At 43.5% G+C, this 12,406-nt stretch overlaps 2 protein-coding genes across 2 annotated transcripts; both read right to left on the bottom strand.

Moving 5' to 3' along the window:
* Positions 1 to 4,136: 4,136 nt before the first annotated feature.
* LOC114843516 (protein FAM8A1-like) lies at positions 4,137 to 6,784 on the bottom strand. The gene is made up of 5 exons (XM_029130123.3): positions 6,309 to 6,784; positions 6,041 to 6,161; positions 5,822 to 5,945; positions 5,592 to 5,731; positions 4,137 to 5,305 (listed from the first exon to the last, which is right to left on the bottom strand). The coding sequence occupies exons 1-5, from the start codon at positions 6,763 to 6,765 to the stop codon at positions 5,161 to 5,163; spliced, it is 987 nt and encodes a 328-aa protein (XP_028985956.3). The 5' UTR covers positions 6,766 to 6,784; the 3' UTR covers positions 4,137 to 5,160.
* Positions 6,785 to 7,447: 663 nt separating this feature from the next.
* On the bottom strand, positions 7,448 to 8,274 carry fabp4b (fatty acid binding protein 4b). Its single transcript, XM_029130124.3, has 4 exons — positions 8,112 to 8,274; positions 7,812 to 7,984; positions 7,645 to 7,746; positions 7,448 to 7,573 (listed from the first exon to the last, which is right to left on the bottom strand). Exons 1-4 carry the CDS (start codon positions 8,182 to 8,184, stop codon positions 7,523 to 7,525), a joined length of 399 nt encoding a protein of 132 aa, XP_028985957.1. The 5' UTR covers positions 8,185 to 8,274; the 3' UTR covers positions 7,448 to 7,522.
* Positions 8,275 to 12,406: the final 4,132 nt, after the last annotated feature.

Genomic DNA, 12,406 nt, shown 5'->3' on the forward strand with positions numbered 1-12,406 from the left:
TGCGTCTGCGCTCCACTTCGAAGGGAACAACATGCACACTCCACACTATGTGGGGAGAATGAGAAAGCGCTTGCTGCCATGGCAACAAGGCAGCTCCACAGTCTCCAGCCCTCATTAAGAAGGATGGGTGGCAACGTGGCTGTAGCTCAATGGTGGTGTAGCATGACACGCTGAAAGAGCCTATTGAAAGCCGCCGAATGCAGCAGCTAATGAAGGAGCAGGAGGACGGCGAATCCGCCGCGCAGGTGACACGGGCCTCACCTCCCTGTCAGAGGGCGCGCACTCAGTCACATGTATGAATATTAAACCCCGCTCCGTTTAACAACAGCCGTCACTTTGGAAATCGAGCCGTGAACGCGACCGAGGATTTGTTGGGAGGCACCGACAGTTCAAAGTGACCTTGAACAAAATGCTTGAATTGAACGTCTAAAGATGATTGAAAGGTTATTACAAGGTCAAGGGTATTTAAATGGATTTGCGTTTTGGCTTTGATGTGATCTACTTCTTTACGGTGTTGTCATGTCGAGTCTCTGTCATGTCATATCACAAAGTCCAAGTTTGGAAATGTTCGGGCATTTCGCTTCAGCAAAGTGTAAAGTGAATCACTGCTGAGGCAGTGACTGCGGAGGAGCAGGTCAACTATTTAATCAACCTGATACATCAAACCAAGCCGTTTTAGGTGCATGTAACAAAGCAATGCACAAGACATTTACATGTGATTACAGAGTCCTAATAGACAAATTCAAGTTCAACTCAACTCAGTTTTGTGTTTGGTACTGATAATGTGCTGAAAGGAAAATTCACCAAAACTAAACAAGTCTCTTCCTGAGTCCGAGTGCCAAGGCTCATTCAGCCCAAAATAGCAGCTTCTGCTTACACACATCTCCAGGACGTAGTTTAGGCATCTACTGAGTGGGAGTGATTTGTGGAGGAGGAATGTAGCCGCTGAAGGAACTCAGTGAATTAGAATGTTAAAAAAAGGAATTATATTATAATATAATTATTATGATTATCTTTAAATGAGGCGTGTTTTTTGCAGTACCACAAATTGAATGCGTGTATCTTGACCAGTGTTTGATTTAGATGTTGAGATGATGTAAAAAGACTGACCTCAGTGACCTCGGTGAAAGGCGTCCGTCTGCTGTAGCGTAGCGTCAATACCACGTTTGGCCGGCAGATGGCGGTATTCAGCGCTCTGGGACGTACGTCTGGCATGTCCGTCCATGTGATCTACATTGAGGCAGTTCATGAAGTTGTACCTTTCCAGAAACACGCCCACTCCACGCCTCCATCTTCTGAAACGTTCCTAAATGTGTAGTAGTGATTATTTTCTGAATAATAATAAAACAGTTTTCAGCACAGTCTTATTCCAAATCAGCGCAGCAGTGGCGCCATGGGAGGGAGACTGGGACTTTCCAGGAGGCCAATGCTGCCCTTCTGTTTCTCATTTAACGTATAAATATGTGCAGTCAAACATCACAGGTCTGTTGCCCTATACCCACATAATCTTCGAGAGCAACGGCTGAATTTATGTGCAGCGGCAAATTCAGCCTCCATGGTTGTCTTGACAACTCGGGCTGCTCGCTGTCTTAAGCAGAAGTGTATTGAAAAACACCCAGAACCCTGATGTTATGTCACAGAAAACGCTATGAATGCTGTCCTGCCCCCACCCCTCGCACACACGCACACACACACACACACACACACACACACACACGCACACACACACGCACACACACACACACACACACACACACACACACACACACACACACACACACACACACGCACGCACACACACACACACACTGTCTCTCTTTGTGCTTTGATTTCACTCATCTTGAGTTTGTGCTTGCCTCACATTCAAATCTATTTTTAATACAGCAACATGAACTCCTACAGGGGCAATGTACTATTCTGGAAAGGGTGATTATTCATATTACACTCGCTGTTACTCATTCACTACAAACTAGCTTTTCATTTTCACATTCTAGTGCTGTTGTAAAAGTAATGTGACGTGAAAGTGGCCCTATAATTGATGTTTATCAAAAGCAGCATCCTGCCCGGAATTAATTACCGCTCCCATGACTTTCAGTCAGTATTAAACACAATGATTAGACCAGGTAAGACTCTCAATACATCAGCATAGCCATTGATACGTGCCCAGCCTTCATCATGGCTTCTCTAATGTTAGGGCTGGAGTTCATCTCCCACCCATGTCAACAGGTCTTCCCTTCATCAACAGCCCTCTCCACTCAGGCACAACCCAACCAGCCTGTAATTACCCACTCCACTTGAGAGGAATACCAACAGACACAGACACTGGAAGAAACAGCAACACCAGTGTGTGTGTGTGTGTGTGTGTGTGTGTGTGTGTGTGTGTGTGTGTGTGTGTGTGTGTGTGTGTGTGTGTGTGTGCGTGCGTGTGTGTGTGCGTGAAGAGCTACCGCCAGCTGCCATAAGCTCTAATGAGCAAATAATAACTTTGAGGACGTCGACTGCACCCTTCACATTTCAGCTCGTCTGAGGCCAGACTGTTTACCTCGTCCCCGTGGCCTGTATGTGATCTGCTCGGACACGGACACATGGCTGTCAGAGAAAGCTGTGAGCCTCCCATGCTGCCTGTAGATGACTCCCTCGTTAAAAGTGCCAGAAATGGTGGCGGCAACTCCGAGTGGACAGTGCAGCGGCTCGGTGCCGTATGGCGTGCCATGTGTCACCAAGGCTGCAGATTTGTCAGGCACGGCATAAAGCAGCGCATTGAGAAAAACAAGATTCCAATTAAAGAAGGTGACGCTCAGCGAAACCCACGGTCATTTTCACAGCCATTTGAGAATCTGTTGTTATCACCAGTGCTTTGCTACTAGTTTTTTGACAATAATAATTAGTTTCAAATTAAACTGTCCCGTTCTTTCTCTTTGATATGAGCCAAATCATACGGTTACAAAAACAGATTACAAACATGCCGCAACTCTAAATGTAGCTACACTCGGAGTCATCAGTATAAAGTACAGTGATGATGGTGGGTTCTGTCTGCCCACACTGTTCTGGTGCTCCGTGCAGCTCTCCATGACTTCAGGACTATGACTTTTATTATTCCATTGCCTACAGTAATGGCATGGTGCATGGCAGCAGCATGTGGGGGGTTGCTTTGTAATCTGGGAGAACCATCTGTGGCTGTCAGCTGAAGCTGCCACTTAGTGAGCCTAACTCAATCACCACAGCGCCACTTGCCAAAAACCGGGAGCCTCCATAATCCCCCTTATCGTGCAGTGACACACCAGAAAACTCCCAAGAACAGACGCATCTTGAAAACAAGTGGTGTCTAAATTTAGAAACGCGTCATTAAAGACAAAGTGAGACTTTAATGATCACACGACGCAGACATATGAGATTTTAGTATGAATAATTACACACGGGGGCAGTTGGCTTCTCTTCGTCACTGGAACGCAGCATGAAAACATCAACATGACCACAAAGATTCACTAGATGGAGCCAAACTACCACCTACTGCAATTATTTGATCCTTATCTTTTACTTCAGCACCTTCAGCTTCTCAATACTGCATTCACGGTTTGCAGTTCTTGTGCAAGCATTTGTGTGAGACACTACCGTTAAAAGGTTTGGGGTCAACCAGACAATTTTGTGTTTTCCAATAAAAGTCACACTTTTATTTACCAGCATGAGTTGTAAAATTAATGGAAAATATAGTCTCAAAATATTTGTATTTGAAATAATATATTTTTTTTAAATCCTCAAACTGCTCCCGTCAAAGAATCCTCCATTTGCAGCAGTCACAGCATTGCACGCCTTTGCCATTCTGGATGTTAATTTGTTGAGGTAATCTGGAATCTGGGCCTTTTGACGCAATGAACAGACACATTGTACCATTACTACACTGCAGTGACAGTTGCTGGAAATGGGCCTCTATACACCTAAGTAAATATTGCAGCAAATATCAGACATTTGCAGCTAGAATAGTCATTTACCGCATTAGTAATGTAAACAGTGTATTTCTGAATCGTTCATTGCAAACAAAGTGCCTTTCTGTCAAAAATAAGGACATTTCTAAGTGACCCCAAACTTTTGTGAACGGTAGCGTGTGTATTAAAAATAACACTCCTCACTTTCCTTCATGAATTTGACTAGTGTTTTAGAACTACTACAATATGCCCACAAGTATAACATATTCATATTATAAATATACAAAACACACTGCCTCTTGCACCTCATTAAGAATTACTATTGAATGAAAACAGCTCATGTATTTACATTCAACAACTCATAATGACAAATGTACAATATTCCAGGTACAAAACCATTAAACAACTTATTTCCAAACTTTTCAGACGAGCCCTTCACACCAGTTACAGCTTGATTATTCATTTTGCAGAGTCCTTCTACCTTTGTAAGAGTGAGGAGCCTCTGTGAATGCTTCACGTCTCTCCACAGATGTTGTGCGGTGTTCTGGTCTCTGACTGTGAGCCATCGTCCCAAACTGCAAACATATTTGCTGATTTGGTGTTTTGATGACAGTGGTTTAGAGCAGTTATTAGAAGTATTACAGCATTATGACATTAAAAAAAAATAATAAGCATGATGAAACACCAGAGATGTTAAATGTGCAGGAAATTAGTGAGGATTTAATTTAATCTCGTTAAATGCAAAAAACACTTAATTACATAAAATCCATAATACATTATTTTTAGGCCCCATTCTCTGAGGACTACAGTGGTGTTCAGTTATACATTTTTCTTTATTACACCTCAGTGCAACATTAGACATTTCAGTTGCTAAAATATGAGCACTGTGTAGTGGTGTAACGGTCACAAAAGAATACATCCCAAAGATGAGAAATACAAACGGATACTGAAGGTGTACTCCCACATACGCATGATTAGCAAATGAAATGCTGGGCAATTTGAGACCATTGTCAGAAAGGGAGACCAACATGCAGACAGCGTGTGTCTGAAACAAACCAAAGCCACAGAAAATCCCACATCGGTTTGATGTGTATCAGGCCGTCCGTCAATGCCTTAATGCCCCCGTGTGTTCAAACGAAGCCGCAAAAAAAGCAGTATACACGTTCCGCAGGCGCAGAAAACATCACACAGTGCCTTCTCAGAGTTGTTGGTGGACTGTGGTCTCAGCTCTTCAGCATCATCTAAGCCTGGAGCGCTTGACAACGATCGTACCAGCCACCATGTCGTACACAGTCCTGTTGTGCTGAAAGAACAGGAGTGTGATGAAGGCCGGGAAGAAGAAGGCAATTGAAAAGTTCTTGTTCAAGGCTCGTACGGTTGATCTGCAGAGGGGAGACACAAACAGCAGGTGAAATACATGATGATGTGAGACTACAGCATCTTTAACATAGGCACTTAGAACTAAAGTTCATCAAAGCTTCCACTGATTTCCTGCAGCTAATACTCAACTCCCTCTAATTTCAGACACACTTGATGTGAACTGCGTGGACCGCTTGGCGACTCCACGGTTCGCAATCATACAGCTCACCCACTTAAAATCCTGACAAGTGTATGCGTGGAAGAGGCCTTTGATTGGTTCTATTACTACCAACACTGAAAACTACTCACGCGGACAGAGATACATTCGTTGCTGGAACAACAAGCACCCTGTTGGGCTGAACCAGAACTGATGAGTCACATGTAACAACTCTGAGTCCAACGAGAAACTTGCCCGGAGTGGCTCCTCCTGCTCCCCAAATGCACACAATCTGAAGAGAGAATGGAGCAGGAGATGTCAATGAATGCACTATTTGGTCTCGCCTCTATTAGAACTTGGGTCATTCAGGATGAACACTCACCTCATAAACACACACTAATATCCGGTACACAAGTGCAACAAGCATCATTTTCTGCAGCTCCTCCATCGACGTGTCCTCATCTATTTCTTCCACAATAAAATGCATGGCAAATTTTGAGACGTCCCTTAAAAAGCAAACGAACAGACCCGTGACACTTACACAAGCAATGTCTCAGATCGAACGCCGGCAATGCTTCTCTGTAAAAAGAAATCGACTCACTTGATTCCACTGAGGTGCATAATACAGATGATTATAGATGCTTTGATGAAAAACAATATAAAGAAATCCACCATCTCAGCCAGGAGCCTCTGCAGCGGTGAAGGAATACTATACTCTCGACCTGATGGAAGGAGGCACAGTACAATCTGTCACCAGATGTGTGGCCGGTTAGCAACAAAGCCAGTGTCTGACTGAGTGTTGAGTGTGTGGCTCCCCACTGGTCCGCTATAAAGAGGAAGCTGGCGCAGACGGTGCAAACGGCTCGTACCTGGTCTCGGGACGTTGCCGTGCTCCTGCTGCGGCGCCTGAGCGGACACCGCAGCCTCGCCCGGCCGGCTGCTGGCGGACGCGACGGGGGGCGGATACGGCAGCGGCAGCGGCGGCGGCAGGCCGAACGGACCGGCGCACCAGGTCGGGGAGGTAAAGTCCGGGACGGCCGCGGACGTGCCGCTCGCTGCCTGTGAATAGTGAGGGCACGTCATGGCTGACGCTGCCAGCCAGCTCTGCCAGTGCACGTAGCCCGTGTAGTACTGCCACATCCACGCCTGGAGCTTTTCGCAGTATTCCGTCGTGGCGCGACTCCCACCCACGCCCTTCCCGTCGTCGGCATCATTCTGCGCCTCTGTTCTTTGAGCGACCTCGTCAATAACCGGCTTAAGTCCGTGGGCGAAATGTTTGCTCTTTTCCTTATCGACTTCCATGTTTGTGTTTCCTCGGTCGGCCATGTTTGAGGATGACGTCGCGTTACGTAAAACGTCATTCCGCATCATCTGTTCTGGACCAAATCCAACCAACAGTGAAGCGAATGGGGCCAAAAGTGCATTAACGGTTCACTTAATTAAAACACTGCTCGAGAAATAAACCAAGAACTAAATACAACGGTGAATGTAGATAGTAACCCCTTTAGGATTGAGGCACTCACTCAGTCTGTTACTGCTAAAGTCAACCACAAGGGGGCGACATCTGAGCAATAAAATTCCGATACAAATACGGAAAGGTAAATTTAGTTTGAATGATCATTTAGTTCTAAGTGAAAAAAAAAAAACATTTGAACAAAGATCATCCTCAAGCCTTATTTCTATACCATTTAGAAGGGACATTTTACAGCAAACGCCATTTACTGCATGTTTAGGACCTGTACAAAATTAGTGTGACATTTTGCAGCATCTTGGTACTAATACAAGTTAGTAGTTAAATCCAGGATTAGTACTTCAGACATGAAGCTACTGCACTTAAGATGCCCTTACCTCCCCACTTTTGAGAAATGGCAGATTTAAAAAAAAAAAAAAAAAAAAAGTCCTCCAAACCACAAACAGGGATTTGGCCTAATCCACCCAGATCCTGTGCTTTTACAAAAGGCCTTTGTCTAGTTGTATACTTAAACCCAGGGAGTCATTAAAGTACACATTATTTTAACTTAAGCCACGGTCATTTAATAGTTTAGTGCATGATACAGGTTCAAGCTCAACATGGTTGACAGAGTTAAGCCTTCTCGTAGGTCCTCACTGCAACAACGTCGTCCATGACACATCTCTGTTGAGACATTAGGAGGTAAAATTACACAACGACACACACACACACACTTCAGCCCTGTAGTTACTCACAATTATTAGCTTCCCATCGCGAACCTCCCGTTCCAATACGGTGGTTTTCCCATCCCACGTCTGCTTCTGAATCAGTTTCCCATTCTCCAGCGTCATGAGGGTCTGCAGTCATGTTGGTCAGTCACAATATGAACTGTGCGCGCGGAGTGGGTGTGACGCACACTCACCTTGGTCTGTCTGCCGTCGGCGGTGGTCTCGTCGAACTCGTCGTCCAGCTTGAACTTGATCTCCGTATTCTTGAACGTGCTCTCGGACTTCATTGAAATGACTCCTCCGTCCACGCTGATCACCAGTTTAGGCTTCGCCAAGTTGCCCATTTGCCGTGTGGCAAAGTTCACACCTGTGGAGCAAAGCTGCGTTCTCAAGCCGAGTCGCTAAAGGTTTCGTTAAACGTCCAGTGCCATTTAGTCTATTACATTAGAATCGCTTCTAGGTGCCACAGGTTTACACACAAACAGGCGCCTCACCGATTGCCTTCATGTATTCATCAAAGTTATCGCTGCCAAGCAGAGCCCAGGTTCCGACAAACTGCTCGACCATGATGCTGATGCTGATGAAGCGGCGCGTCCTGCACGTGCACGGGATGTTTCAGAGGTTCCTGTTTCGAGGCGAAGCGCGGAGAGAACTGCAGGCAGCCACAAGGTCATATTTAAAGCCGGGCGGAGCACGCGCCCGATTCAGCGCGACCACTCAGAAGCCCGTTGTCGTGGCAACGATCTGATTAGTGGGCGAGTCGTCAGGTCAGACTGGGATGACGTGTTTGATCGCGGACGATCGTGAGTTAGCGCAGGTGGATGACTTTATCAATCAAGGGCTGAATCTGCGCGAGTGCAGACGCATTTCACACATCAGCCACGTAACACGAGAATAGGCTTAAATCTGTATACGTGTAGTAAAGTCTGAAAGCGTTTCCGGGAACTATTCACCCAGAGTGTATGTGATACGGTGCTACAGGAGTTATGTTGTTGATTTAAGTAACCTTTTGATGGTGTTTGGATGAGCAGGAAACACGGCATGAAAGTGTGCCATTTTAACATGGGCTTCAACAGATATACAAAGATATAGAGCTAATGTGTCACTGGAAAAAGCTGCAACCAAATTCTGCACAAAATGTATCATGTAATTTCGTATCAGGAATTCCTTCTATTTGTGTTTTTTTTTTCTTTTGAGGGGGGGGGGGGGGTGTATTTGATTGAATTCTCTTCATTTTTAGCTGATGTTTTTTCTCTGTAAGCCTTTGCCTGAGGTAGGGGATAAATCTACTCCATGTTGAGTGCTAATAAATCCTTTCATGTTAAGACGTCTCCAATGATCTATGTTTTTGAACTACAGTAAACCCCGAACATCATTTAATAATTTACAAATTATATTAAGACTTTCTCAAAAGAAGCTTTCGAATGGCTGAACTGGAGTAAATGTTTTCTTTATAAACCTCTTCCTGAGTTGGAACATCATATTAATTCAGAATAAAGCACAATGAATCCCAGAGGAAAGTAATGGGTTTAAAATCATGATACAATACAAAAAAAGCCGATTATATGCAAACATCCACTGTGTGTAAGAATTCATGTCGTGGTGTGACTGTGTTTAAATGTGTTAATCCACATTGTACCACGTGAAGCCTATTTCCTGAAGCCTGTACTACTCACACTAGTCCAAATAAGATTAATTCATAATAGCACAGATTCCTCAAAACTCAAAGTCTCGGTTGAACATATTTATATTGTAACTCAATACTGATTTTGCACTAAAATGCTTCTAGACCAAAAGCTGCGGCTGCTCTTGGCTGCACCTAGTATAAAGACCTTGTTTGGGTCATGCATGTGTACAGAACGATGGGCATATGCAAGATGCACAAAACCTAGTCATCAGCTTCTCAATACTCCATCCAGACTCACAACCACTCAAACCTGGAAATGAGAATTAAGTGGTGCACACTAGAAAAGAAGCTTGAAACAAACGAGGTCACGGCTTTAACCTCCGAGCAGGGATTTGTCCTGTCCACCCAGAACGCTGGCTCAGACACGGAAGTCTTGAACATTAGCAATCTGGACTTTCACCAATTTGAGTTTAACACAATTTGGTTGACATGAAATGGTAAATCAGGAATCACTGATGCGGAGTGTCCAGATACTTTGCAGAAGGACAGAAAGTCACATTTAATTTTAATTTTAATCTGTGTGGTTTAATGTTTTTTTTTCAAACAGTTTTGTAGACGTCCAGGTTTAAAGCTGAACTAAACTCTATGGGAGGCCCTCACTGCTACATCAGCCATGATGCATCTCTAGAGAAAAATACATCATGCTACTGGTTGCAGTGCAGAGACGAGCCATAATGAAGTTTAAGATATGGAATGCAAAGATGAGAATGTCAATCAACTACTCACAGCGGTTAGCTTCCCACCCTGGACCTTGACTTTAGGCAACATAATAAAAGTGTTTCAATTTGCTTTAAATGTACTCCCAAGGCATTTATTATCATCAGCAGCACACTGAGTTAATGCAAACTAAATTATCTCACTGATTGCTTTGTATTCATCAAAGTTCTCGTTGGAGGTCAGAACACAGGTTCCAACAAACTGCTCAACTGAGGGCGAGAGCACCAGTTGAACCAGTGAGATGCTTTCATGTGGCCAAAAAGTGATTAAAACCAATGTTTTTATTACTTATAATTTTTTATTCAGGTTCAGAGCACAAAGACAGGGGATTTATTGTTTGTGGAGATGGTGAAAGCCTGGGGCAAAGCTTTCTCATCTGTAATTTGTAGCACAGTCGAGAAACGACACATTATAGCAGCCAGGTTTAGTGAATGCTTTTTGAAGTGGCAATTTCTTGGGTGGTGAAGTGGAGGGTAGACTGTTTCTAGGGTGACACATTAATTGAATGATAAATTTGATTAGGTATTTGTGTTAGAGAAACTATCAGGGAAACAGGAGGGCTGATGGTGAGGAAAACTAGACTGCTGCTGCTGCTGCTGCTGCGGCTGATGAGGGAAGTGTTTTTGTATTGATTGCATTTGGTCACTAGATGGCGACACATCACTGGCACGGATGACGTCAGAATCCTGGCACAGACATTTCATGCAGACAGTTTTCAGTTTGACCCCACTTGGTTGAACTTACACAAACACTTGATTCAACCAGCGAGTTTCAATAGTAACTTCAAGATAAGACATAGGCTCATTGCAGTTTCCATAATCCTTCACCAGATCAACAACTTTACTTACTTACTTACTTACTTACTTACTTACTTACTTACTTACTTACTTACTTACTTACTTACTTATTTATTTATTTATTTATTTGTTTATTTGTTTATTTATTTATTTATTTATTTATTTATTTGTTTGTTTGTTTGTTTGTTTGTTTGTTTGTGTGTGGTGGGACTGATGTGGGGATTTGGTTCAGAGAGTGCTAGACTGAGGATATACATACATACATTTCAACGCTCCAGCAGTAAAGACACTATTCTGATCTCAGCGTGTTATTTAGCAGTTCATATAGGTGTTACAGCCTAAGTGCTCTGGTTTCTCCTATTGTGAACTGCTGCTGGGTGCATCCATAGTTTTGTTGTACTTTTACAATGACAATGAAGTTCTATTCTATTCTCTCATGTATGTTCCTCAGGTCGGTGCTTTACATGCTGCAGTTTGTGTCATTAGATCGTCAGAGCACAGCAGGAGGCCATGGTTTCTTATATACCTGTCTTGTTGGTGCCTGCATCACTTTCCAGGTCTTTAGCACCAAAATCTGCATGGGGTATAAACTCTGTCAGAAATATCTGACTTCTTAAATCAATGCAGACATGTAATAATTAAACCTATGAATAAATTATTGTTCCACCATGAATGTGACAGTTCCACCTTTTTATCTTGAATTGTCACAGTGAAGACGTGTCTGGAGGTGGAAATAAATGTCCAAAAACTGCACCACAGCAGCTTCTTCCACTGCACTTCCTGTTCTAATTAGTGATCTGACCACCTCTCCGCCGCGTCTTTTGGTCCACAGTGTATTGATCCTCACGCTCCGAAGGTTTGTGGTCATAAACAAAAAGGCAGAAAATCCCTGCCAAGCTGTCACAGGAACTGTGGAGTGCCAGCAGCCATCAGAAGGTAAAGGAGCTTCAGTAACAAATAGGCCTAGTTCAATATGCTGTGGTATTAGATGTGTGATATTAATTTTTGATAACTGTCCTCACATATTTTAGAAGTTTGCATTAGATGTGTCTTCTAGCTTTTAAATGTTCAGATGTACAGTTCTGGCCAATTTTGTAGTAGTAGACAGTCTATGCTGCTTGCTCTTTACTGTGGGACCTCAAAGTCAATCTATAGCCGCTGGCTTTATGTTAAGACTTTCTACCTAACAGTGAGCACAGTAATGTCTGACGCTCCTGCGAGGGCCTTTTTTAAAGGTATTAGGTCACACAATGGCTACAGTGGCTGTGATAAATGTGTACAATTGAGGGTTTACATGAATAATCATGACATTCCTAGAAGTTAATGCTAGAGCAGGAACTGATGTAATTTTTTTCCACATGCTCTAAACACTCATTCATCCCCCCACACACAAACATAATAAAAAAAAGTTGATGATCTGGTGAAGAATTATAGAAATTGCAATGAGCCTGTGTCCTACCTTGAAGTTACTAATGAAACTCGCTGGTGGACTCAAGCGTTTGTTTGAATTCAACCAAATAAGATGGATGAAAAAAATGTGAGATAAATCTCACGATGTTGTCGTGGGTGAAAACTGTCTGCATGAAAA

This window comes from Betta splendens, chromosome 16 (genome assembly GCF_900634795.4).
Source record: "Betta splendens chromosome 16, fBetSpl5.4, whole genome shotgun sequence".
NCBI lineage: Eukaryota > Metazoa > Chordata > Actinopteri > Anabantiformes > Osphronemidae > Betta > Betta splendens.